We start from the raw sequence: 26,631 nt of genomic DNA, 5'->3' as shown, positions 1-26,631 counted from the left end.
AGTGTCAAACTATTTAAATTTAATGTGTTGTGATGGTTAATTTTATGGGTCAACATGGCTTGGCCACGGTGCCCAGATATTTGGTCAAACATTATTCTGGATGATTCTGTGAAGGTAATTTTTGGATGAGATTAACATTTAAATCGGTGGACTTGGAGTAAAGTGGGTCACCCTCCATCATGTGAGTGGGTCTCTCCCACAGTTGAAGTCCCTAATCAATGAAAGTCAGACCTCCCCTGAGCAAGGAGGACTTTTGCCAGCAGACCGCTTTTGGGCTCAAACTGCAACTCTTCTCTCATTCTTCAGCTTGCCAGCCTACCCTGTTAGATTTTGGACTTGCCAGTTTCCACAACTGCCTGAGCCAGTTCCTTAAAAGAAACCTCTCTCTGTGTTCACCCTGACTGTTAGAAATGTCATGCTTACAAATATGTACATGCCTCTGCACTGCAGTAAGCATGACATTGCTGAAGCGCTGCAGTACAGCATGTTTACTATTTAACATTGTGTCTGTCATTTATACCTTACTGAGAAAAAGTGTGAGAGCCTCTCCTGAGGCCTGCTTTGATAGCAGGGAGAGAGAGTCTCCTGGAGTCCTGAATGGGGGAAACATCTGCCTTTGAGTCAGGGATAAAGTTGGCTCAGAAGAGAGGAGTTGGAGCTGAAGATTCGCTTTAGTTTACTAAGCCTTCTTCCTCCATTTTGTCTTCAGAGGGAAAACCACACCTGCTCCTATTTGGTTACCTTAAATGTATTTTGTGAGTACCCAATAAATAGTTGCTGAATGAGTTCTAGGGAACTGGGGGATGGGGACAAAGTGGTAAAGTAACCGAGTAGCTGGTATGTTCTAGCGATGTTTGCCTCTGCAATCTTATTTAATCTTCTCATCCACAAGGATAGTCCTATTGTGATGCTCAAGGACTCTGGGTTTGACTTCTGGCTCAGCTGCTTTTTATGTGACTGGATAAATGGCTGAAGCTCTCTGTTCCTCTGTTTCTTTATGTGTAAGATGGGGATCATAATGTTAGTATAGTGAGTAAGTTAGCATGGCGTAGTGTAGTAAGAGCTAAGTATCTGTCATGCCTGGCATATGGTAAGGGCTGTGTTGGTAGAAGTGGGGAAACCCTTTCTTAGAAGACAGCTTTTATTACCTACATTTTCTAGATTTGATTGCCCAAAATCACATTGTTGCTCCAAGAAAAGGGAACAGTGATTTGAGTGCATGTCTGCCTGATACTAAAGCCTGCTGAACCCCATATGTTCTTTTAATACAGAAAAGAAAAAACAAACACATTTGAATGCCAGAGAGTTTTTAATAATTTCATTTGGCATCTCATGGTTTGGTACTTTATTTTGGATAAGCATTTGTTTAAAAATGTATGTCTGGAATAAAAGGTTAGACTTATGAGCCCCCACAAATGCTGGCTAAAGCTCCGGAAGCTCAGTCTTCACCTTTGCCGTTCCACTCAGTCAAAAGGTCACGGTCAGCTTAGCTTTCTCTGTGGCCAGCATCACACTGTGAAGTACTGGGTGATAAGATGAATGAGTGGAAAAAAAAAAAAGAGCTCAGATGTAATGTAAGGGTGTTGATATTGGTGGGGTCTTATTTAACAGTTATTTATTGAGCTTTTGTTATGTGCCAGGCACTGATGCTAGAAGCTAGGGAGAAGACAGAAAAAAAAATTAAAAATAAAAAAAAAGGATAAGATGCAGTCCCTGAGATTGAGAAGCTTACAGTCTGGTCCAGTGTCTCCACTGGGGTTGATTTTGCCCCCAGGGAACATTTGGCAATGCCTGGAAACACTTGGGTTTCCACAATTGGAAGGTGGTGGTGGTGTGGGTGTTAGAAGGGAGGGGGTTATGTTGCTGCTGGCATCTAGTGCATAAAGGCCAGAGATGCCCTAAATATTCAGTGGTACACAAGACAGCTCCCCACAATAAAGAATGATCCTGTCTAAAATGTTGATAGTGGTGAGATTGAGAAGCCCTGTGAGAGATGAAGCCTACACAGAGAAACTTAAATGACGATCTCAGGTGGTACCTAACTAGGAGCCACAGGGCAGGACTGACCATAGATGCTTTGGGAACTGAAAGGAAGAGTACATGGGAGTGTATTGCAATGGAAGTCTTCCTTTCCAGGCTGGAGGCAGAAATGCACGACGTGTCTGTGAGAACAGAGCAAACGGAAAAAGCTGGTGCAGCAGGAATTGGTGAAAGCTAAAGTAGTCAGGGTGGGGTCACTTACGGAGGACCTTGAAAGTGGGGGAAGATATAATGCTGAGGATGAAGAGCAGTTGGCTGAAGCAGGCTTTTAGGGAAATGGGTATATGGGGTGAATCGAAGGAGACAGCTCAGAGCAGTGACTCTAGATTCAGGTTCAAATCCTGGCTCCCCGCTTACTAGCCCTTTGTTGGTAAGGAGTAACCTCTCTGTGATTCAGATTCCTCATCTGTAAAACGGCATCTACTTCACAGAGTCATTGTGAGGACTAAGCGAATTAATGCAAAATTACAGGTACGAGTTGATGAGGGCTTAGCCTTGCTTATTGGAAGGGTGTAGAAGAAGGAAAAAGCCAAGCCCTGTGAACAGACTGATAGATTGATGGCAGATCAAATACAAAGGGTGGGGCTCAGGAAGAATCTAAGTTTTCTATGGTGGACTCATTCACAGACATGGGGAGATTAGAAAGGGGAAGCAACAGAATGGTTTTCTTACTAAGGATAGTGAGGAAGATGATAATTCTGTTGGGGAAAAGGTAAGACAGAGGCCAAATTGGGGAAATAAAAATCCTTTTGCATCTATCACTAAAAGTTATGTACATGTAGAAAGCTATCAATCATAGAACGGGTACCTAACTATCAAATCACAGACCTATTTGATTTTCTGGGTTTTTCCTTTTCTTTATAAACTTAAGTTTTGAAATATTTCAAGCATACAGAAAAAAGTAGAAAATAACAGGCTAGTGATTACTCAAGGATAAAGTGGCCATTACATACACTTTTTGGCTTTGATGATATTAAATAATTTGTTTATATTAAAACAGGAGGCTATATAGATGGTCAGAGCTCACCTTCCTGGACCATTTTCCAATGGCTTCCAGGCTGAGAACTGATTGCTCTGCTTGGCCTGTGGCCAAGTTGTTCTCTAGTGTCTATGAAGCCTCCCTACTACATAGACTCCCAAGGTCTTATCTTCCTTTATTTCAAGGACTTTTATGACTGAGTTATTCCTCTCTGGTCACACTGTTCACCACTTTGGATTGAACCTGCTTGTTCTGTTCCAAATACTATTTGCAAATTTCCACTAGGAATGAATCAAGACAGGTACATCCTCTGAGCAAGCCTATAATTTTATGCTCTTTCAAACATATTCATTCATTCATTCATTCACTGAACAAATATTTATTGAGTATTCATTGTGTCAAAAAGTGTTGTAGCTTCTTGGGATATAATAATTGTGAACAAAATAGACAAAGGTGCTTGTTTACATACTAGTGAGGGAGACAAACAGCAAAGAAAAAAAGGTAAATAAATTGCACAGCATGTTAGAAGGTGAGAAATACACCAAGAAAGAAAGAAAAAGTAGAGCAGAGTGAGGAACCTCAAAAGTTAGGGAGTGCAGATGGCCGTAATGTCAAATCAGGGGGCTATTCACTTAGAAGATGAGATTTGAGCAAAGACTTGGAGGGATTGGAGGGAGTTAAGAAAGGAGGGAGGAGTGCTCTGGAAAAAACAAAAGCCAAGAATCTCTGGTGAGAGCAGGCCCTATGGCTCCAGCAGCAGCATTGGGGTGTGGCTGAGTGAGGTGAGCAGCTTATTGCAGAGGAGATGAGAGGGAACAGGAGGCCAGATCATGGAGCATTTTATAGGCTCTTGTGGAACATGTAGCTATAACCCTGAGTGAAATGGGGAGCTATTGTGGGGTTCTCAGACAAGGAGTAACATGATCCGACTTAAGACTTAAATTAATTACTCTGGCTGCTGTGCTGAGAATAAAGCATAGTGGGAGGAGGAGAAGCAGGAAGAAGTTAGGAGGCTTTTGGTGTGAGCCAGGTGAGGTGATGGTGGCTTATCCATGGTGGTGATGGATGAGATGGGGAAAGCAATAAGTATGTGTGTGTGTGTGTGTGTGTGTGTGTTTTAAATTGTGTTGAAATATATATATCAAAAATTTACCATTTTAACCATATTTGAGTGTACAGTTCAGCAGCATTAAGTACATTCACATTGTTATAAACCATAACCATTCTCTATCTCCAAAACTTTTTCATCATCCCAAATGGAAACTCTTAAATAAACAGCCTTCTGTATCCACAGGTTCCACATTGCTGGGTTCAACCAACTGTGGAACAAAAATATTTGAAAAAAAAGGACGGTTGTGTCTGTATTGAACATGTACAGACATTTTTTTCTTGTTATTATTCCCTAAACAATATAGTGTAACAATGATTTACATAGCATTTACATTGTATTAGGTATTATAAGTAATCCAGAGATGATTTAAAGTATATGTGAGGAAGTGTGTAGGTTACATGCAAATATTATGTCATTTTATATAAGGATCTTAAGCATCTATGGATTTTGATATCTGTCGGAGGATCTGGAACCAATCTCCCATGGACACTGGGGAAGTCTGTATTTTTTAAAGACACAGTCAGCAAACTTTCTTGATAAACTGGCCTGTGTGAGAGAGAGAGAGAGGAGTCAAGGATGACTAAGATTATTTACCTGAGCAACTGGAAAGACGGAATTGCTTTTGACAAGATGGAGAAGGGTGATAGAGCCCGTTTGGGGAGGGAGGAAGAAAAAGAGTTCAGATTTCATCTCCTGTTTACTTGAGGTATCTACTAGACATCCAAGTGGAGAATTTCAGAATGCATTTGGGTAGGTGAGTCTGGAGTTAATTAGAACTGGGCTAGATGTGTGCATTTTGATGTCATCAGCTGATAGATAGTTTTTAAGCTGCAGGAGGGAATGGGATAATCAAAAGAGTGAATAAGACAAAGAAAAGAAGAAATCAAAAGCTTTGCGGGAAATCTAGCATTATTCAGAGGTCAGGGTGGTAGAGAACAAAGCAGCAAAGGAGACTGACAAGGAGCAAAGCCAAGGGATATGGTACCAATGCTGCCAAGAGAGAGGTTCAGTAAGATGAGGACTTAGAGTTGACCGTTGGATTTAGTGGTGCATGGGTCACTGGCGACCTTAACAAGAGCAGTTTTGTTTTTATTTTCTAGAAGTGGTAGAGATGACAGCCTGACTGTAATGGAAGGAGAGCAGTTGGAGACAGCAAGTAAGGAGCCTTATTTCTAGGGCCGGAGGACTGGCTCATGCCTTTAATCCCAGGACTTTGGGAGGCCTAGGTGGGCAGATCACTTGAGATCAGGAGTTTGAGACCAGCCTAGCCAAAATGGTGAAACCCCATCTCTACTAAAAATACAAAAATTAGCCGGGCATGGTGACAGGTGTCTGTAATCCCAGGTACTCTGGAGGCTGAGGCAGGAGAATTGCTTGAACCTGGGAGCCGGAGATTGCAGTGAGCCAAGATGGCACCAATGCATTCCAGTCTCGGCGACAGAGCGAGACTTGGTCTCAACCAAAAAAAAAAAAAAGAGACTTATTTCTAGATTTTACAATAAATAGAGAGCAAATCAATGAAGGAAATAAGATCACGCATAGTTTGTTTTGTTTTTAACAGCTGAAGTAACTGCATATATATACGTATATATGTATTTTATATATACATATGTATATACGTATATATGTGTATATATACGTATATGTATATGTATTTTAATAGCTGAAGTAACTGCATATATATGTACATATATATGTATATATGTACATATATATGTATATATGTGTGTATGTATATATACACATATATACGTATATACATATATACATATGCATATATACGTATATACATATATACATATGCATATATACGTATATACATATATACATATGCATATATACGTATATACATATGTATATATGTATGTATGTGTACGTATACGTATATGTGTGTGTGTGTGTGTGTGTGTGTGTGTGTGTATATGCTGATGATCCAGTAGAGAGGGAAAAATTGGTGATATAGGAGAAGGAGGGAGTATTTTTAAAATTTTGAATTTGAATACCTCCTAGTGGTCTTGGGCACAACATTTTGCCACAGTCTACACTCTATTCTGACCTACTTCATTCATTTATGTAACCTACATTTGGTTTTGCATCCTGTGGCCTGAATAGATACAGATCTATTTGGGGCTCTAAAACAGCACTGGAATAAATTGGTTAAAATGTAAATGAGACCCATTCCTGCCAAAGTCAACAGAGTCCTTAAGTGCTAATGTGCCCTCTCTTTGAAGAGTGATTTTTGGGCAGGTTCCTCATCCCAGCAGACACAGCAGATGAAAATGGCAGTCAGAAGCAGCTGAAATCCAAACACCAAAGAACATGATGTAGTGTAGATTCTTGGGAATTAGTAATTTATTTTATTTTTGTCTCCAGAAGTAAGTCTTTGGGTGGACCATGGAAAATGAGTGATTTCTGGGTGCAGGAAAAGGAAGAGAGAAATGGAAGAAAAGGAAGAGAGACAGGAAGAGAGAAATCGGGGGGAGCAATGAAACAGCAGTGGGTGCAAAGGTGAGTCCTTGCCTGGGCTTGGACTTGAACTGTATGTCCATGGTAGAGAAGAGAGGTTTCCCATTGGACCATCAGTCTGTCCATGGCTCAACAACTGAGCAATGGTGACGTCCAAATCAGAGAAAGGTAAGTAACTGATGTATGAATGTAGGTTTAGAAGATCAACTTCTTTGATAGGAAAGGAACTAATATGTATTGATAATGTGTAGGGATTAAATTTTGCAGCCAGCCTGCAAAATGGCTCAGTGTTCCCCACCTTTTAGTATTCATTCCTCTCCATCCTAAACTTTATCTTGGAAACAAAAATCTGTAAGGGTTAGTTCAATGTCCTCCTAAGCCCTCTGGGTTCTGGTTGGATTATACCTGTTGGGAACCCTGGAATGAAGTTGTAATGAGGTTGTTGTGTCCCTAAACAGCAGATCCTTCATCTCCTCCAAGTGATCTCTGCTCTATTTTACTCTCTTTCCCCATCCTGGTCCTTGTGAACCTAGCGATGGTGACAGTTCCACTACTGCTGGACCTGGGTTCCTGTATATCTTTTGTGGTTTTCACTTCTTTGTAATTAGTCCCTTTATAAATAACCCTTTCAAAGTTAATCTAAGTATGTCAAGTTTTCTCTTGTATCAGAAGTAGCTCTAGGAAGCAGATTCAGAGTTGGGTATGGGATTTATTTGGTCATATATTTAGAGGTCCAGAGATAACCTCTGCTGGAGAAATAACTCAGTTATCAATTAATCAAATTGTCATTGGTACTGCTTGGGATAAAGGGCAAAGAGAGGGCAAGATGCTGGCTTTATGGCATTTCAGGAAAACCCCAATAAGAGAATTGCAGCACAAACCCCTGGGAATATTTTCCATCTCAAAAGCAGCTCCTGACTTTCTACTGGTAAAGACTAAATGCTTAATCACGGATCATCAAATAGTTAAGTGATCCAAGCTGCTTATCATGAGCTGGGTGTTATCTGATTCAATGGACTGTGAAATCAGTCATGCGTACTAGTTTTCTATCCTAATACAGAAGTGGCATATATGAAAATGGGCCCTAGCAGATCCAGAGGCTTCAAGAAAGCTTCATAAGTATGCAACATCTATTCACATTGTACCTACTCTTTCTGCTTCTACTTCAATTCACACCAGTGGCCTCTTGGGTAGTTCTCCAACAGCTTATGGGAGAAAATCTCTGGCTTGATTTACAGGAAGATCTGCATCATAAATGTGTACCAACAGGAAATAGCCATTGTACTATAGCCTCATTCAGAGGTAGCCTGATAGATAGTGTTGAAATAAAGTCCTCCCAGAACTTCAGGAAACACGTAAGTTTATTCACTTCGTTAGGAAAAGAGATAGTCTGAGACACTGATCTACCTCGATTCATGGGCAATGGTAAAAACAAATTGGTCTGCCAATTTGGAAGGAACAAAATTGGGAGATTGGTGACACGGAGATCTTGGGGAAAGGGATGTGGTTGAATTTCTTAGAACGGGGACAGAATAGGAAGATATAACCAGAGATTGACAAGATGACCCATGTTGTGGAGAGAATTAGCTTTTTCTTAGTCTCACTGGTGCTTGTTCAGTGGTCCCCGAATACCTTACCATGTGTCCCATAACTCCAAAGCAGCTGACTTGATAAAACAGAAGAATGGCCTTTTAAAGGCTCAATTACTATCACATCTGGAAGACAACATCTTGAAAAGTTCAGGTAGGGTCCTGTAGGATACAATAAAGTCTTAAACCATCAGCAAATATGCTTTTGTTTTTCCATAGCCAGGATACATGAGTCTGAAAACAAAGCAGTGGAGATTGGAGCAGCCTCTCTCACCATTTCATCTAATAATGCACTGGAGTATTGTTGTTTACTTTCCCTGAGACTTTGGTTTTTGTAGGTTTGGAGATTCCATTGCCAAGAGAAGAATCCTTTTATTAGGGAATATTGAAAGTTGAACTGCCCTGTGGCCACTATGGGATTCCTTGTACTACTGAATTTATAGGCCCTGAAGGGGGTCAATGTAGCTGGGGTGATTATCCTAATTAACAGAGGAAAATTGGGTTGGTGCTTCACAATTACAGCAAAGAGGACTTTGTTTAAAAATTAGGGAATGCATTAGCTTTATTTCTTAATATTCTTAATAGTCCTGGTCAATGGAAAACTGTAGCAACCCTACAAAGACAAGACTAAACAAAAACCCAAATCCTACAGGAATGAATATTTGGGCACCTCCTCCAGCCAAGGTGTTGGCAGTGGCAAAGGGGAAATGGAATGGATAATGGAAGAGGGCATATATGATTTCCACTTTAGGATGGGCCGAGCGCGGTGACTCATAACTATAATCCCAGCACTTTGGGAGGCCAAGTTGGGCGGATCACTTGAAGTCAGGAGTCCGAGACTAGGTTGGCCAACATGGTGAAATCCCCTCTCTACTAAAAACTACAAAAAATTAGCTGGGTGTGGTGGCACATGCCTGTAATCCCAGCTACTCAGGAGGCTGAGGCAGGAGAATCACTTGAACCTGGGAGGTAGAGGAAGTTGCCGTGAACCAAGATAGCACCACTGCACTCCAGCCTGGCCAACGCAGTGAGACTCTGTCTGAAAAAAAAGAAACAAAAAATGGATGCTGAGGGGTGGACTGTGCTGGATGTTTCCTGTCTGCCTCTCTCCCTGCTGGTCCACTCTCTGCCTTTCACCAGCCTGCTCTTTGCTCCTGTGTGATTTACATACAACCATCTGGCTTCCTGCTGGGTTAGGCCAATGGAGAGCCCAGCAAGGAGGGAGGGAGGACAGTGGAGTAAGGATATTTATCCTCCTGATTTTCTTGCTGTGAGTCTCCTTGGGCAGTCTGTGTCCTTGGATGGATGATACATGCTCTTTTCCAGGTGGCCTGGGCCACAGATACCCTCTCCTTCTAGGTTCTGGTAACCTTCCCTTCCCTCCTCACTTGGTTAGGTGTGGTGATGGCTCAGCTCTGGATTCCTGCACTATCCTTGTAGTTTTACTACACTCTGCCTACATCTCTATACTTCCTTTTATAAATAAATCCTTCTCAACATATCCCAGTTTGAGTGTGCCTTCTGATTCTTGTTGGGATCCTGACTGATAATACTTACCTTTATGATCCAGGGACTTTAAAGATGTTATCTGATTGATTCTTCACCACGATCCCATTATAATCAGCCTTCTTGATTACCCTCTTACTGTATACCTGGTATTGGTCGAGGAGTTTTACATGAATCGGTTCAATTAGTCCTCACCGTTAGCTTACGTGTTAGGCATCCTATTATTCCCATTTTACAGATGAGGAAACTGAAGCACAGAACATTTACTAGTTTACTCAAAGTCACGAAGTTAGACATTTATAGGGCTTCTCAAAGGGAGTACATACAATTTACCTCAGTTTTACAGTTAGGAAAACTAAGACTTAGAGAAGTAAAGGGACTTATCCAAGATGTAGTCAGCCAGGTGACTAGGGCTAAACCCCAGGTCTGTCTCCCCTCAAAGTGAATGCTCACCTCTAAGGTACTCTGCTGCCTCCAGAATATTTTTGGATGTCAATATGAGTATGAGCTGATGGGGAAATGTAGGTTCTATGAAAATAAAGTATCCTTTTGAAATTCAAAATTTATTTATGTTTTTTTTTTTTTTGACAGAGTCTCACTCTGTCACCAGGGCTGGAGTGCAGTGGTGCAATCTCAGCTCACTGCAGCCTCCATCTCCCAGGCTCAAGGGATCCTCCCACCTCAGCCTCCTGAGTATTGAAGACTACAGGCATGCACCACCATGCCTGGCTAATTTTTTTAAAAAGTTTTTTGGGGTAGACATGGGGTTCTGCCATGTTGCCCAGGCTGATCTCGAACTCCTGGGCTCAGGCGATCTGCCTGCTTCGGCCTCCCAAGGTGCTGGGATTAGCGGCATGAGCCACCACCCTTGGTTTATTTATGGTCTTTAAAAAGGAAAATCATCTCACTTAAATAAAGATGAAGCTTGACAATGAAAGTCTAGGCATAACTTAGACTTACTAGCTAGTTCTTTCTTCAAATATTCAGTTTATCTTTAAACTTATTCCATAGTAAGAGCCTATGTTTTATGGAATACTATGCAGCCATAAAAACGAATGAGTTCATGTCCTTTGCAGGGACATGGATGAAGCTGGAAGCCATCATTCTCAGCAAACTAACACAGGAACAGAAAGCCCAACACTGCATGTTCACACTCATAAGTGGGAGTTGAACAATGAGAATATATGGACACAGAGAGGGGAACATCACACACCGGGGCCTGTTGCGGGGTGGAAGGCAAGGGGAGGGAGAGCATTAGGACAAATACCTAATGCATGCGGGGCTTAAAATCTAGATGATGGTTTGATAGGTGCAGCAAACTACCATGGCACATATATAGCTATGTAACAAACCTGCTTGTTCTGCACATGTATCCCAGAACTTAAAGTAAAATTAAAAAAAAAAAAAAAAAGAAATACCAATACCTAGATTCCTCCCCAGACAGTCTAATTTTTTTGGTCTGGGGTAGGCAGGGTATGACCTGTACACCAGAATATTTTTTTTAAAGCTCCTCAGATAATTCTAACATGCAGCTAAGGTTTAGAACAATTTTTAATTACAATAAATAAGTAAAAGAATAAATAAAATCCCACCGAAATGTTGATGGAATTTTAAAAAAGAGCCTATGTTTTAAACATTTCAATTTAAAAAAATATGACATCTAATTCAAAATCCCTGCTAACAGATTTCCTAGGAGAGCATCACTTCTGGAATCCTATTCTCTTGTACATTTGTTAGCGAACATTAGCCCTGACAAAGGTAAAAGAGAATACACTGGTCATTTATCACTCACAGACTGAGGAAATGCAAAAACCAGGCCAGAGGAGAAGAGCCTGAGAAGGGAAACCACACTGGCCAAGGTGCCAGAAACTTATTTTTTGCTTTAGTGACAGTTATTTGTCTTCCACTAGTGAAGGAAGGCACGATCGAGACTTTCATACGCTTTATAATAATTCGTCTCACCCTTCCCTTAGAGACTCCCTCAATATCACGTACTCATGGCTTTCTAACAGCTGAGAAATGATCTGCTTTTCAGATAACACCATCCAGTCGGTTTTCTGTTGCTGCTGTTGCTGTTCAGTGCAGAAGCGGTAAGTCTACTTCCGAGGGCAATTTCTTGAAAATTAATTAATTCCGTTTCTTTATTACTTGTGGAGTCACCATGTCTCTTTGCACCCGCTGTTCTCTCTACCTGGGAACCTTCTCCCATTTTCTCTCTGTTGAATGCCTATTTGTTTACAGGTCTAGGTCAAATGTCAGGTCATCTGGGATCCTTTCCTGATCCTTTAGATTTAGTTGTTCATTCCATTGCATTCCCACCGTGTGCGGCATTGTTCTCCACTTAATTTTTATTTCATGTATGTTGTTTATAGGTCTGTGCTCCAATATGTATTTTTTCCCTTTAAGGGCAAGAATCCTATCTTAGTTATCTATCTCCCCAAAACTATCAGTGTATCTTATACTTTGGTGGCAGTAAATGACTCTGTAAGAATTAAATCCAAGGCAGCATGTTAACAGAAAAAGCTAACATTTAACAGGAGCTTCCTGTATATCAGATACTATGCTAAAAGATTTATGTTTATTAACTCATACAGTTCTCAAAACCACCTACTTTTTTTTTTTTTACGATCCCCATTTTACAGATGAGGAAATTGAAGATTAGAGAGGTTACATTGCTTACCCAAGGCCACACTATGAAATGGTGGAGCTGGGATTCAAACTCATGTTCCTAATCACTATACCATGTCTATTTATAACAAAAAGACACCATCAAATGAGGTAATGCATATAAAATGACAAACACTGAGCCAGATATGGAGTAAGTTTTCATTACAATGATTATAATTTTATGCCCTGAAGATGCACCAGACTCTACTGGGAATGTGACATGTTTTCTCAATTTTATTTTATAACAACTCTATGCTCTTAGCACCTCTAGTTCCTGGAGAAGGAAACTTAAGTTCTTAAAACCAGTAATTTGCCCAGGGAGATGGAGTTAGGAAGCCTTCTAAATGAAAATGGAGTTGGAAAGAGACCTGGATTTTTCTACTATTTCTGTGAAAATCTAGTGGATGTATAGATACCTTTTGTACAAATAATTATTTGTAACATGATTGCTTTTCAATGTCAGACAAGTGAGAACACAGATAAGCCTGAGCACAGATGAAGAGCTTCCAGAAAAATACACCCAGCGTCGCAGGCCGTGGCTCAGCCAATTGTCAAATAAGAAGCAAGTAAGTATCATTTTGACAGGCAAGAGGGGAATGGAGAAGGTTGTCTTTTTAGAGTCTTCATTCATGAGGTGCTGTTTGTTGCCCAGAATCTAGTATCCTGCTTGGCATAAAATAAGCGCTCAGTAATTTGTGAAGGAATGTTCTAGAAGAAAGTAAAAGGAAAAAGAAAAGACCAGTTAAAATAGGCTACTTATATTTAAAGGCAGAACTTGAAAATGGGCAATGAGTGGGAAAAAACATATTCTGGCTTCTGTCATTTTGAGGCTGAGATTAATTTTCACTTCAGTGAGAAACAGCATTCTTAGGAAGTATGGTAAACCCAAGCACAAACTGCCACCACATAAAAAGAAAAAGTCCATTTTTCTTCTTTTAAGGAGAAAAAAATCCTTAAAACAAGGTAAAACTATTGAAGAGGAGTACATCATCTTTTGAAAATTTTGATATGAAAAAAATCAAGTAAAATACTGTCAAGAGAACTTGTGATCTCAAAAGTGTACAAAATGATGAGTGTATTGCTGGATCGTAAAGGAGTTTTATAGTTAGTCCTTTTCTACATTTATCTCATCCTGGCTTCTGCCTTGGTGTAGCTGGATAAGAAAAGTGAGGCAGAAGGCAAATATGCTTTGTCCCTATATTTTTTAGTACAAATTATTTAAATGATAGTAAAACAACGTCACTTATTGGTTTTCACAGTCCAACACGGGCCGTGTGCAGCCGTCAAAACGAAAGCCACTGCCTCCCCTCCCACCCTCTGAGGTTGCTGAAGAGAAGATCCAAGTCAAGGCACTTTATGATTTTCTGCCCAGAGAACCCTGTAATTTAGCCTTAAGGAGAGCAGAAGAATACCTGATACTGGAGAAATACAACCCTCACTGGTGGAAGGCAAGAGACCGTTTGGGGTAAGACACTTACATGACTTAGTCAGTATCCAATTATTCCAACACAAAGAAGACTATTTAGTGACTCAGGCTTATAATTCTTTCCTCTGCATGAAATGGAATCTGTCCCCTCTCCCCCAGGATGTGTGAGAGAATGAGAGAACAGTGATTTCAGGCAGAGTCTCAGAACCAGATACACCTGGCTTCACATCCTGATGCTGCCGCTTACTATTGTGTGTCCCCGGGCAAGTCACTTACCGTCTCTGAGTTTTTGTTTCTTTATTTGTACAATGGAAATAATAATTCTGACAATGTAGGTTCTTATTCTAATTTGTGCTTTCATTTGGGAATTTGTCAGTTTTTTCCTGTTAAGCTCTAAGGTAAGAACAGAAATAGTATTTTATTCACTTTTATGTTTCTACAACGACTAGTTTTGAAAGCAAACATTGCAGTCGCCGCTGAATTAGATTAGAAAGAAAAAAGACCCTGGGATGCAGATAGGTTTCATTGTGCCAATTGCAACAGATGGTTAATGCCTGACTGGAGTCCTGAGTTGAGAAGAATTCTGAGGAATATCTGGACTTCCTGAGAGAGAAGGCTGGCATTGATTTCTGATATTTGCCAAGATTTGGAGATTTTAAGTATCTAAGTATTATAAGCATGTAAATTACATACCTCTCCAACTACATTTTCTCAATGATGTGGCTCTCTTAACAGTTCTCAACATGTGATGGAGACTTTTCAGTGGAAAAAGAGGCATTAGTAGGTTCAGGACTGTGTAATTAGCCACACCTGCGGGTATACTATTGGCATGCCTCAGACTTAAAAACTGAATTTTTTATTTCACAGTAAGTGAATAGAGTTTTTAAAAAAATATAATATGCAAACATTAATGTCAAAATTCTGCTTTGCCACTACCTCCAAACCCAAGTGTCTCCCCAAAAGTAAATACTATTATCCATTTTCAGATTATTTTCAATACACTTACATGCACATATCAAAATATATGGTATTGTTTGTAGAATTCATTTACCTAAATCTTATCATACTTTCTGCATGATTCTGCAACTTACTTTTATTTCTCAATAATATATGTCTTGGAGATCTTTTTGTAATTTCAAATGTTGGTTAAGGTTTAGGAAAAGTGAAACTTCTACCATGCTGATAGGTGTGTAAGTTGGTATATCCTCCTTTGAGGACAATTTGTTGCATATCCTGAAAGATGCACATATCCCGTGACTTAGCAATTCCCTTCTTTGCTATCTGTCTTTGAGAAATATTCTTCTGTACAAGAAGGCGTGTTCAAGGATTTCTTTACAGCGTTGCTTCTACTAGCGAAGTAGCTAAACTAGAATACCTATACTATGGAATACTCCTCAGCAATTGAAAAGAATGAAGTCAATGTCTTTGTAATTGCTGCATTTTTAACATAGTCACTATGATATCAGATGATCATTTAAGTGCCCCCTTTTCTCTCTGAAAAGATTGTGGGGTCATAAAACCTCTTAAACTACTCACATTACAAGTTGGCATCTTAATACATTCCTTGTACAGAGATTTTTGTTGAGTTAGAAATAAAAAAAACTTTTTATTTCTCCTTTTAACAATTTAATCAGTAAAATGAATTTGATTTCCCCCCTACATCCTTGAGGTTTTAAAAGGATTGTTGCCATGATAATGCCACAAACATGCCAAGCATTTTGATTTTTGCTTTTTCTTTTGTTGTAGGAATGAAGGCTTAATCCCAAGCAACTATGTGACTGAAAACAAAATAACTAATTTAGAAATATATGAGTAAGTCTTCTCCAAAATATAACCTATGAAAATCAGGGACATTTTGGCAGCTTGTAAGTATAGATACTGTTTTGGGTCTGTAGAAGGAAAAGAAAGTAACACATTTGACAGCGTTAATAATAAAGAGATGTTTGATCCTTATCATGGTTGATTCAGAAACTTCTTTTCCTTAAACTTATTTTTGTTCTGTTTTGTATAGCCACTTTTTCTGTTTTAACAGTGACAGACTGAACCCAAACACTCATCTGGCACTTATTTTACTATATATCTTAACTGGAAAATTTACTTTAAAAAATGACATTAAATTTTCAGTGAGTGGTAAACTTAACCATATAGATAAATTACTATATTTTGGCTTATGTTTTTATATGTTTTAGAAATAGCTGACGATAAGAACTAGGCTAATGCCGTAGTTTGGAAGAGCTGTTTGGCATGTTCACTAGAGTTCTGCCTGAAATCTATTTTTGTTACAATTACAGATTTGGAAGATGGAGGAAATCTTAGCAATCACTTTTTTAGCCCCTCATTTTGCAGATGAAAAGATTGATAGATTACAGGTAGAGAACGGCAGAACTGAGACTAGTCATATGTTTTTAATAAATTTAGATTTTCAGTTTGAGCATCTCCCCCTACCTTCATCCCACTTGGGCACTTATCTTAAAATTAGCATATGCTTCCACCAGGTGGCAGTAGGTAATATGCATTGAGGCATTAAGACAAGTGCTTCTCTGAGAACCAGGCAGCAAATACAATTGAATGAGAGAACCTCCTTGGTTGGTCTTGCTACTAATAAAGCCTAACTGGAGGCCTAACTCAGTACATCTCTCCTAAAACAAATTCGAATTCAAAAGCTTTGGTGGATAATGTAGACTTTATTGGAGGAGAGAAGGAGATGACTTCAGGACACATGACTCATCTACATTACTCTATGAGATTTCTCCAGTAGCTATTTCTGTTCTCTCTCCAGTCACTCTCCTCAGCTCCATCATAGGATCTCTTCTCTCTTTTCCCACCTTCACTTGGCCTCCTGTCTCTATTGGAGCCATTTAGCCCTTCCCGAGATTCCAATCTCCAGTAAATCAAAGTCCTCAGGTGACTGAACTCACCTTCCTTAGAAAACAGTTCCAAAGTGCTCACTTCGGCAGAACATATACTAAAATTGGAATGATACAGAGAAGATTAGCATGGCAATTTTTAAAAATCGAAAACAAAAGAGGCCAGGCATGGTGGCTCATGCCTGTAACCCTAGCACTTTGGGAGACTGAGGTGGGAGAATCGCTTGAGCTCAGGAGTTCAAGACAGTCCTGGGCAACATAGTGAGCCCCTATCTCTATAAAAAAAGGACAGAAAAAAAAAAAAAAACAGTTCCACAGCTATCTATTCAAGAGCATGTCCTCATGAGGTCTCACTGCTATCCTGAGCCGAAGCTGACCAACAAAAACAGGCCTCTTGCAAAGCCAGGTCAGAGATTTTGTATGTATTTACAGATATTATATGAAAATCTCTTGCTCAGAAAAATTAGAAAAATGAGACTTTTTTTCATATAATTTGGATTTTACAAGCGATTAAAGGAGACATTTGTGAAAGTAGCTAACACAGTGCCTGGTGGTTAGTGAATGGACACTCACTACCTAGGAATGTTACTTTCCACCCTTTCATTATTCATTAATTTGCTCATTGATTACCCTGTTAGACAAGGCCTAGGCTCTGGCTATAACAGCCTGTTTATACTGTGGATGTTGGATCATCTGAATTAAACTACTCTGGGGTTACAACTGCTACCTCATTTCCTTGGGCCTTGATTTATATATGTGTTTTTTTAAAAAATCATCCTTTTTAAAATGACTCCAATTATGAGAAAACTCATTTTTCATTTTATTGCTGTTTTTAAAAACAGCTTTATTAATATGTAGATAAAATAGCTATCATTATTGATCACTGAAATTTATTGATCACTATGTGCCAAGCACTGTTCTAATGACTGTACAAAAGTTACTGCCCTAGGTTGAAGTACTAGAGCATGTGTGTAGAAATGGGAACAACCTGGGTCCAAATCCTGGTATCAGCACTGACTAGTGCTTTGGTTCTGGGCAGAGTTACCTAATGTCTCTACACTTCTGAATGATCTGAAAAGCAGAGAAAATAGTATCTATTCTATCTATTACATAATAAATGTTCAATACATTCTAGTGATTATTATTTCATGAACTATGAAACTAACAGGAAAAACATTTACAGTTTGGGCTACGTTGCCTGGTATTTACAGGCATTCAACACTCCTTCGTTACTTCAGTCCTCAAATCACCTTATTTGTTCCATCTGTATTTATTGTACACTTACGATGTACCAGATATAACAACCTGAAATATACAGAGTTATGGAACTTACAGTTCTTGGGGAAAAACAGACATTAAACAACCCTAAGTCCACAAATAAATGTACAATTTTATTTATTTATTTATTTATTTTTGAGACGGAGTCTCGCTCTGTCACCCAGGCTGGAGTGCAGTGTCGTGATCTCGGCTCACTGCAAGCTCCGCCTCCTGGGTTCACGCCATTCTCCTACCTCAGCCTCCTGAGTAGCTGGGACTACAGGCGCCCGCCACCACGCCCGGTTTTTTTTTTGTTTGTTTTTGTTTTTTTTTTTTTAAGTAGAGACAGAGTTTCAAGGTGTTAGCCGGGATGGTCTCAATCTCCTAACCCCGTGATCCGCCCGCCTCCACCTCCCAAAGTGCTGGGATTACAGGCGTGAGCCACCGCGCCCGGCCCATAAATGTACAATTTTAAATCGTAGTGTTATGATACACTGGAGCCTGGGGCGGGGGGTGAGGCGAGGGCGGCAAGGGGAGGGAGAGCATCAGGAAGAAGAGCTAATGGATGCTGGGCTTAATCCTAGGTGATGAGTTGATCTGCGCAGCAAACCACTGTGGCACACATCTACCTATGTAACAAACCTGAATATCCTGCACATGCACCCCGGAACTTAAAATAAAAGTTGAAGAAAAAAATAAAATAAACTGTAGTGTTTTGAAGGAACAGTATTGGACGCTGTGGAAGAAAACAGGGCAGGGGATGTAATTTAGATGGGGGATGTTGGGTTGGCTCTGAGGAAGTGACTTGAGGTCTAAAGGTGGTAGCAGGTAGTGTGTGTTGGGGGGAGGGTGGGGTATGGTGGAAGGAATGCTGTGTCAATGTGGAGTTCTGATATTTCAGAGGAACCTTTGTGCATAGAAAGATTTATGGCTACTTTAAATGAATATCCGAATTATCAACATTACAATGTAAAAACCTAGTTTTCAGAAAGTCCTCAAATTCAACTTATAAAATTTGGTATACTATATATAAATCTAAAGAAGTAAGAACAATCAGCTTAATTCAAACTCAACATACTAGATATCCTTAAACAATCAGTCCTATTTATAAGCTCAGTTAATTAAATTTTTGGAAACTTTTAATTTGCATTAATAAACTGAATAAATTCAGTTTTCTTCCAAAGTACTTCACATGCCTGACAGGGCAAATTTACAATTGTAATAAGCCCTATGCAAGTCTTTAAATGATCCTGGAAATCTAATAAACTAAACTTATAAATGTGGGAAATCAAGTTCTTTTAACTGTACAAATGTCATTTTAAAAACAAGTCAAATTACCTTCAACTTCGGATAACAAGTTTAAAATTAATTATGCCTTTTAAATCAGAGGCAAATATCTAATATGCCAGATTCTCTTAAAATAATAGATATTTTAAATACCAAACATATTGATTATTCCTGAACTTTACAGAAGCATGAGTTTCATTTATCTCATTATCTGTACACGGAATCCTTAATCTTCTCACAGTTAGAAAGTCATTTACTAAGAGAAGCAGATTTACATTCTCAGATCTAATGGGGTTTCTAGATCAAAAATTCAAGAACACAATACTGTTTACTTATAGAAATCTAAGATTGGGACATGAGACCAGAGGTGTTCACATAACATACAGGATGTTTCTACTCACCCATAGCTGGACGTGCTGGATTAAAAAAAAAATGTCGGTGGGATTCCTGTCCCTAACTCCTTCATACACATCATTTGGTCTTAGTTGTAATCAGTGTTGTCTAGGTTTAAGAGTTGTCTAAGAGTTACAGTTTTACTTACATATTAAAAAAAAAACCCTTCTAACTTTTATAATCTGATTTAAATAGATGAAATTCTGAAATACTGTGTTCTTGCCTCCTCTAAGTTCCATTCGTTCAATCTCTTTCCTGCCTGATAGAATTCCGAATTATTTTAAAAGATCTTGAATTTGTCACATACTTCTATCTGGCAATATTAGATTAAGTTTAAAACCTTCTTAAAAATCTTGTTTTTGAGTGCTTGCTTCGGCAGCACATATACTAAAAATTGGAACAATACAGAGAAGATTAGCATGTTCCCTGTGCAAGGATGACACACAAATTCATGAAGCATTAAAATTTTTTTAAAGTCTTGTTTTGAAATGAAAGCCTTTCAGTTTTCCTTTCTCTCTCTTTTGTTCTACCATTTTTTCTTTCTCCTTCCTGTACAACATTTGCTTACTGACTAGGTATTATCATATCAAACTGTATGTTTAGCTTACAGTATTAGTTAATTATGTTTACTGTGTGTACTTCTGATATTCTAAAGTCATTTAACTACATGTTTCATGCAGAGAAAAGCAGCATGATTGGGGGCAGAAAAGGGGTTGGTGAATCTGAGGAAGGAAATAATTCCAATGAGACTGAAGCTTAGTGAGTGAGGGGAGACTCAGGAGAGAGATGGGGCAGGAGAGGGTGTTAGAGGCAAGTTCATGTATTGGTTGTTCCATGTTCTGTTTTTTGATTTTTTAAAAATTTTATTTTAGATCTAGAGGGTACACATGCAAGTTTTTTTTTTATCAACAGTATATTGTGTAATGGTGGGTATTGGGTTTCTGGTGTACCCATCACCCAAATAGTGAACATTTTATCCAATAAGTCATTTTTCAACTCTCACCCCCACTTCCGTCCTCCCTGCTTTGGGAGTTCCCAGTGTCCATTATTTCCATCTCTATGGCTGTGTGTTCCCCCTGTTATCTCCCGCTTGTAAGTGAGAACATCTACTAACTACTGACTATACTATGACGTAATATACTTAGGAGTGTCAGAAAAGTAAGAATGGGCTTTAATTTTTGGAAGGGGTAACAAAGCACCTATAAAAACATGTAAATAGGAAGTTTCTGAGAGGAAAGACAGAAATGAGTATTTTTTTAGTTTGTCTGCCAAAACTCAGTGTTTGTTCAAGATGATTTACCACATACCTTTCATGGAAATTTATAAGAAGTTAAATCATTCATAATGATATACTAAGTGTATATTGGAAGCTGAATTGAGATATGATAGAATAAACTAGATATTGACTTGAAAATAAAATTATTTTAAACTTAATTAACCCACAATAGTATATTATTGTTTATCTGAATTTAAAAAAACACTCAACTTTCTAAGCTCAGTTCTGAAGTAAGTTCTTAAAAATGAAGAAAATGAAGCACTTTTTTTCTTTAAAAAATTGAATATAAAATTTAAAAATCATTTTTATTGCTTTTACAGGTGGTACCATAGAAACATTACCAGAAATCAGGCAGAACATCTTTTGAGACAAGAGGTAATTCAATGTGTTTGTGGACATTTTCAAAATTTCTGAGAAGTACTTATAAAGACTTTAACCAACTAAAAAAGTATATTATTTCTTGTCTTTTCTAGTTCTAAAATATCATTACATCCCAACTATATATTTTATGTGAAGTTGTAAATCAGATATATTTGTATTAGATCATGTTTTCCATCAACTTTCATTATAATTTCAGAAATACGTTTCTCCTGAAAGGATTTCAGCTCCAACATATGCAGACTCCTGCATTCACTCCAAGGTGCATTCTGCCAATAGACTCTCTCTCTCTCTCTCTCTATATATATATATATATAAAATATATATAATATATAATATTATATATAATATATATATATTTTTTGAGACATGCTCTAGTTCTGTCACCCAGGCTGAAGTGCAGTGGCTCAATCACAGCTGACTGAAGTCTTGACCTCCTGGGCTTAAAGCTATCCTCCCACCTCAGCCCTCTGAGTAGCTGGGACTACAGGCATGCCACCATGCCTGGCTAGTTTCTTTGTATTTTTTATAGGGACAGGGTTTTGCCATGCTGCCCAACTGGTCTTGAACTACTGAGCTCAAGTGATCAGCCCGGCTTGGCCTCCCAAAGTGCTGAGATTACAGGTGTGAGCCACCACGCCCAGTCTGGAGTCCTGTATTTGAGTTGCTCATTATAACCTTTGCATCAAAGGCAGTCAAGTATAAACTTGATCCTCAGGAACTTAGGTTAGACTCATTAAAAACACAAACAAAGAAAAATACAGGCTGCTGCAGTTTCTTTGTTCTTTGGAAACAAAGGAAAGAGTAGAATAGCCAAAATATGAAACTGAGATCAAAACTGCTCATTTAGGTCAAACCAAAACAAAGCTGCCTATAGTTTAAATTTCCAACTGTCGGTAAACATTAACTGTGGGTAAAAGTAGAGTCAGAACTAGAAACTAGGTAAGAGTATGTGTGTCATTTTGTTCTGCTGTTGGATATTGAGGAAATCTAGAAATGCGAATGAGAAATAATCAGTTCTGTAACTCAAAACTCAATGCCAGTAATGGCTCAGGGTACAATGAAGACCTACTTCATAGCAGGGGCTATAGGCAGAGAATGAGGGACACAGGCCCATCCTCAGGTGACCACGGATGGAGGTTGGACAGGCCTCACTTGCTTGGAGGAAACTGAGTGTGGCAGAAAGAAAATATGCTATTTTCCTGGTATGGTCACAGCAAATGGCCTTTTGTGAGGTGACATTAATAGGTCCAACACGGAGAAATAAAATTTTATGACAGGTGGGCAGAACGAGAGAAGGAAAGTCCCAGAGGAGGTCCACAGTTAGCACACTGGTCACAGGTAATATGGCCCAAATCACTGGGCTGTGCAGATTCAGTATAAGAGCTTCTGCATCTGACAAGAAGCCAGACAAGGCAAGGGTCTCATCTCTTTTCAGAGACTTGAACAGGGAATTATACGCACAGGCCCGCAACCCAGATATGGCAAATATTAAAATTTGGCCATGACATTTTAAAAATAAATAAAACATTACAGATACAGTTGAAGCCCACCCCCTTCATCTTTTTGGTCCTCTCTCGTTCCCTAGAGGCAATCACAGTAGAAGGGTATGTTCCTGTTTTGTCCATGTGTTTGTATTTTGATCATATATGCAGGCACATAAACAACCTATAACATTATTTTCTTTATTTTACCATTTGACAGAAAGGAGATCATATGTATGTTGATTTTTTAGTTAAACATTATGTTTTCAAAGTACCTTTATGGGTACATATACTATAGATCAAATACATTCCTTTAACTGTGTATTAGCATATTTCATATGACTATATAAAATTGTATTCAATGTGGATAAACATTCAAAATGTTTCTGATTTGTTACTGTTACAAACAGTGCTGCAATGAATTTTCTTATAAATGTCATCTTGTACACAAGGGCGAGATGGAATTATGTGGTCACAGGGTATGTGCAGATTTAACATTATTAGATATTTTCAAAACATGATTCAAAACGGTTATACTAATTCACGCTCTTGTGGTGAATGAGATAAACTGGTTTCCAACATTCTTGCCAGCAGGTGGCAAGTAGTTTCACAGTTTTTTTTCAATTCATTGGGTGAGAAATTGTACACCTTCTCAAACATTTTCTTGATTACCAGTGCAACTGAGTTACTTTTGAAGTGTCTGTAGGCCAGTTGAGCTTACTCTTCAGTGACATGCCTGTCAATATTTTTTGTCCATTTTTCTATAGTGCTTGCCTTTTAAACTTGTAAGTCTATATTTTAAAAATATAGCTGGGGGTGGTGGTTTAAGCCTGTAATCCCAGCACTTTGGGAGGCCGAGGCAGGTGGATCACTTGAGGTCAGGAGTTTGAGACCAGACTGGCCAACATGATGAAACCCCGTCTCTCCTGAAAATACAAAAATTAGCCAGGCATGGTGGCGGGCGCCTCTAATCCCAGCTACTCAGGAGGCTGAGGCAGGAGAATCGCTTGAACCTGGGAGGTGGAGATTGCAGTGAGCCAAGATCATGCCACTGCACTCCAGCCTGGGTGACAGAGCGAGACTCCATCTCAAAAAAATAAATTAAAAAAATAAAAAATAAAAAAGTAATATTTTGAATACCGATCTTTTCTGTCAGTTATATGTTGTAAATATATTCTTCTGGTTTCTGGCTTTTAGGAAAACTTTGTATTGTTTTCTTGCATAGAATTTAAAAAGGTTAATGTGGTCACATTTCTCAAATTTTCCTTTATTATCTGTGCTTTTTTTTTTTCTTAGTATAAGAAATTTTTCTTCCTCTTGGAGTAGTTAATGGATTTCTATCCTCTTTTAAATGTATTAAGGATTTGCTTTCCACATCTGGGTCTTTATCAGAAATGAGTGTGTATGTGTGTATAAAGCATGGGATATTTAAAATATACATATTTTTTCTATGTATCTTAAAAATGTTTTTCTAATTTATATATTTTCTAATTTTTATTTTAAAAATACACCTGGATTAAATCCTACTTGTCATAAGACATTTAAAATACATATTCTGGTTTGGGTTTCCTTATATTTTATTCAGCATTTATCCTGTTGTGTTCAAAAGGGACCCTGGCTTATAATTTTCTGTTCTCTTTGGTTTTAGTGTAAAGGTTACATTAACATCATAAAATGAGTTAAGGGATGGGGCTTTGTCTCTCTTTCCAATCTCTGGAATAGTTTATATTGGTTGGTTAGCTACTATAACTGTCTTGTAACAGTCCAGATATGCTGCTTTTGCAAACAGGTAGATACGTGACTACTGATTGAATTTCCTTTTCTTTTTGAAATGTTTGATAATTTATATTTACCTAGAGAACTGCCTATTTTAAATTTATTTTCAAATTTATTGCACAGACAATTCATGGCAATATCCTATAATTTTTATCTATTTCATATTTCAATAGTGAGTATGTTCATGTGGTCCAAAATCGAAAGATTTTGGAAAGTTTTCTTCCATCTTGTCTGCAAGCCACCAATTTCCCTACCCACAGAAAAACTACTATTAGTTTATTTTGTGTCCTTTACAAGATATTTAATACATACACAAGTAAGTTCAAATATATTTTCTTGTGTTGTTACTTTTACACAAACTATAGCATACTATATATATTTATATATATATATTTTTTTACATAAGGATATATATTTAGAATCTTTCCACATCAGTACACAAAACATGTCCTCCTTCATTTTATACCTGCATAGTGTTCCTTAGTTTGAGTGTATCACAATTTTTAAAACCAATTCTTCATTATGAAAATTAAATAGTATACATTTCTTTTGCCGTTGAAACAATGCTACCATCCATAACCTATACACATATCTTTTCCCATTTATATGGGTTTATAGGATAAATCCTCAAAGGTGCAAATTCTGGGTCAAATGAAATATACATTTCTAATTTTAACAGGTATTGAAATGTCCTCAGTAGGAGTTGTATCAATTTATATGCCTACCAGAAATGTAAGCGAGTCTGTTTTCCCATAACCTTTTCAGACAGCACTTTATAGAAAACATCTGGATCTTTGCTCTCTGACACCTCATCTCAGTGTGGATTTAATTTGCATTTCCTGTATTCTGGGAATGCTAAGCGTTTTTTATATGCTAAATTTTATATGTCTGTATTTCCTTTTCTGTGAACTCTTTGTTCATATCCTTTGCATAGTTTTCTATTGGGTTTTTGATATTTTTCTCAGAATTTGTTGGACCTATGAAGCTATATTAAGGAAATCAGCCCTTTGTGACATGTGGCATTATTTCCTGCAGTTTTTCTATTGTCTTATGGCCTTTTGGCCTGAAGACTATTAAAATTCTCATGTTTCTTGATCGCTTTAGTGGTTTTATTTTATGCATTTTTATCTTTGATCCATTTGTAATTTTTCCTGATGTAAGGAGTGAGATATGGATCTGACTTTATTGTTTTCTGGATGGTTACCAAACATCCACCTTTCTGCACTGATTTGAGATACCACTGTCATAATAAACAAAATCCCTATTTTGGACTATATCTGGGCTTTCTACTTGGTTTTACTGATCAGTCCTCATAGAGGACTACTACACTGTTTTAAGTACAGAGGCTGTCTCTAGTGTGGCTAGCCTCCCTCATTATTCTTTTTCAGAAATATTCTGAATGTATTAATATATATTTTTTGTCCATATAAGCTTCAGAATCACCTTGTCTCATTTTTAAAAATCTTCCTGTTGGTTGGTTGCATTAAATGTACAGATTAATTTGGGAAAAAATTTTCAGGCATTACAAATCAATGAGGTTTGGGGATCCATTTTTCTAGAACCCATATATTGATATTCATATAAAAAAATTAAAATTAGATTCATGCCTCTTGGAAAAATAACCACAGGTATATTAAACACCTAATGAGAAAAGCAAACATTTTTGTATTCTTCAGGAGCATTTTAGAGTTTTCTTTGTACAACTTTTGCACATTTATTTTTAAGTTTATCTTAAAGTATTTCATTTTTGTGTTGGTGTCATAAATGAGTGTATCTTGTTTTTACTTATGAAGCTTTTTATTTCTGTGAATTAATTTTGTAACTGATAATTTTGGTGAATTCTCATGTTTTATGTAGTAGGTTTTCAGTTAATTCTCTTGGGTTTCCAGTATACAATCAGCAGCCAACAGTGATGATTTCAGCTCCTCTTTTATAATTTTAATATAGTACTTTTAATTTTTGCCTCTCACTTAGTTGAATTGGCTAGTGTCTCCAGAACAGTATGAAATGCCAGTGATGATAGTAGTGGGCATTATTTCTTTTTTCCCATTTTTTTTTTTTTGTTTGTATGTTTGTTTTTTGACAGTCTTGCTCTGTTGCCCAAACTGGAGGGCAGTGGCGCAGTCTCG

General features: G+C 38.1%; 1 protein-coding gene, 1 non-coding gene and 1 pseudogene across 2 annotated transcripts in view; all 3 read left to right on the top strand.

The window, feature by feature from the left end:
• The window catches only part of TXK (TXK tyrosine kinase), a 67,554-nt gene that overhangs the window by 8,566 nt on the left and 32,357 nt on the right, over positions 1-26,631 (top strand). The window contains exons 2-6 of the mRNA XM_004038640.4: positions 11,727-11,781; positions 12,822-12,924; positions 13,618-13,823; positions 15,531-15,596; positions 21,185-21,239. Of these exons, the coding sequence (XP_004038688.1) occupies positions 11,727-11,781; positions 12,822-12,924; positions 13,618-13,823; positions 15,531-15,596; positions 21,185-21,239 (485 nt within the window). The remainder of the gene's footprint in view (positions 1-11,726; positions 11,782-12,821; positions 12,925-13,617; positions 13,824-15,530; positions 15,597-21,184; positions 21,240-26,631) is intronic.
• LOC115934439 (uncharacterized) lies at positions 16,726-16,785 on the top strand (annotated as a pseudogene).
• LOC115934540 (U6 spliceosomal RNA) lies at positions 19,952-20,059 on the top strand. The gene has a single exon (XR_004070310.1). It is a non-coding gene; the product is annotated as a U6 spliceosomal RNA (small nuclear RNA).

Source organism: Gorilla gorilla, chromosome 3 (assembly GCF_029281585.2).
Source record: "Gorilla gorilla gorilla isolate KB3781 chromosome 3, NHGRI_mGorGor1-v2.1_pri, whole genome shotgun sequence".
Classification (NCBI taxonomy): Eukaryota; Metazoa; Chordata; class Mammalia; order Primates; family Hominidae; genus Gorilla; species Gorilla gorilla.
This window is presented reverse-complemented; position numbering and strand designations above follow the sequence as displayed.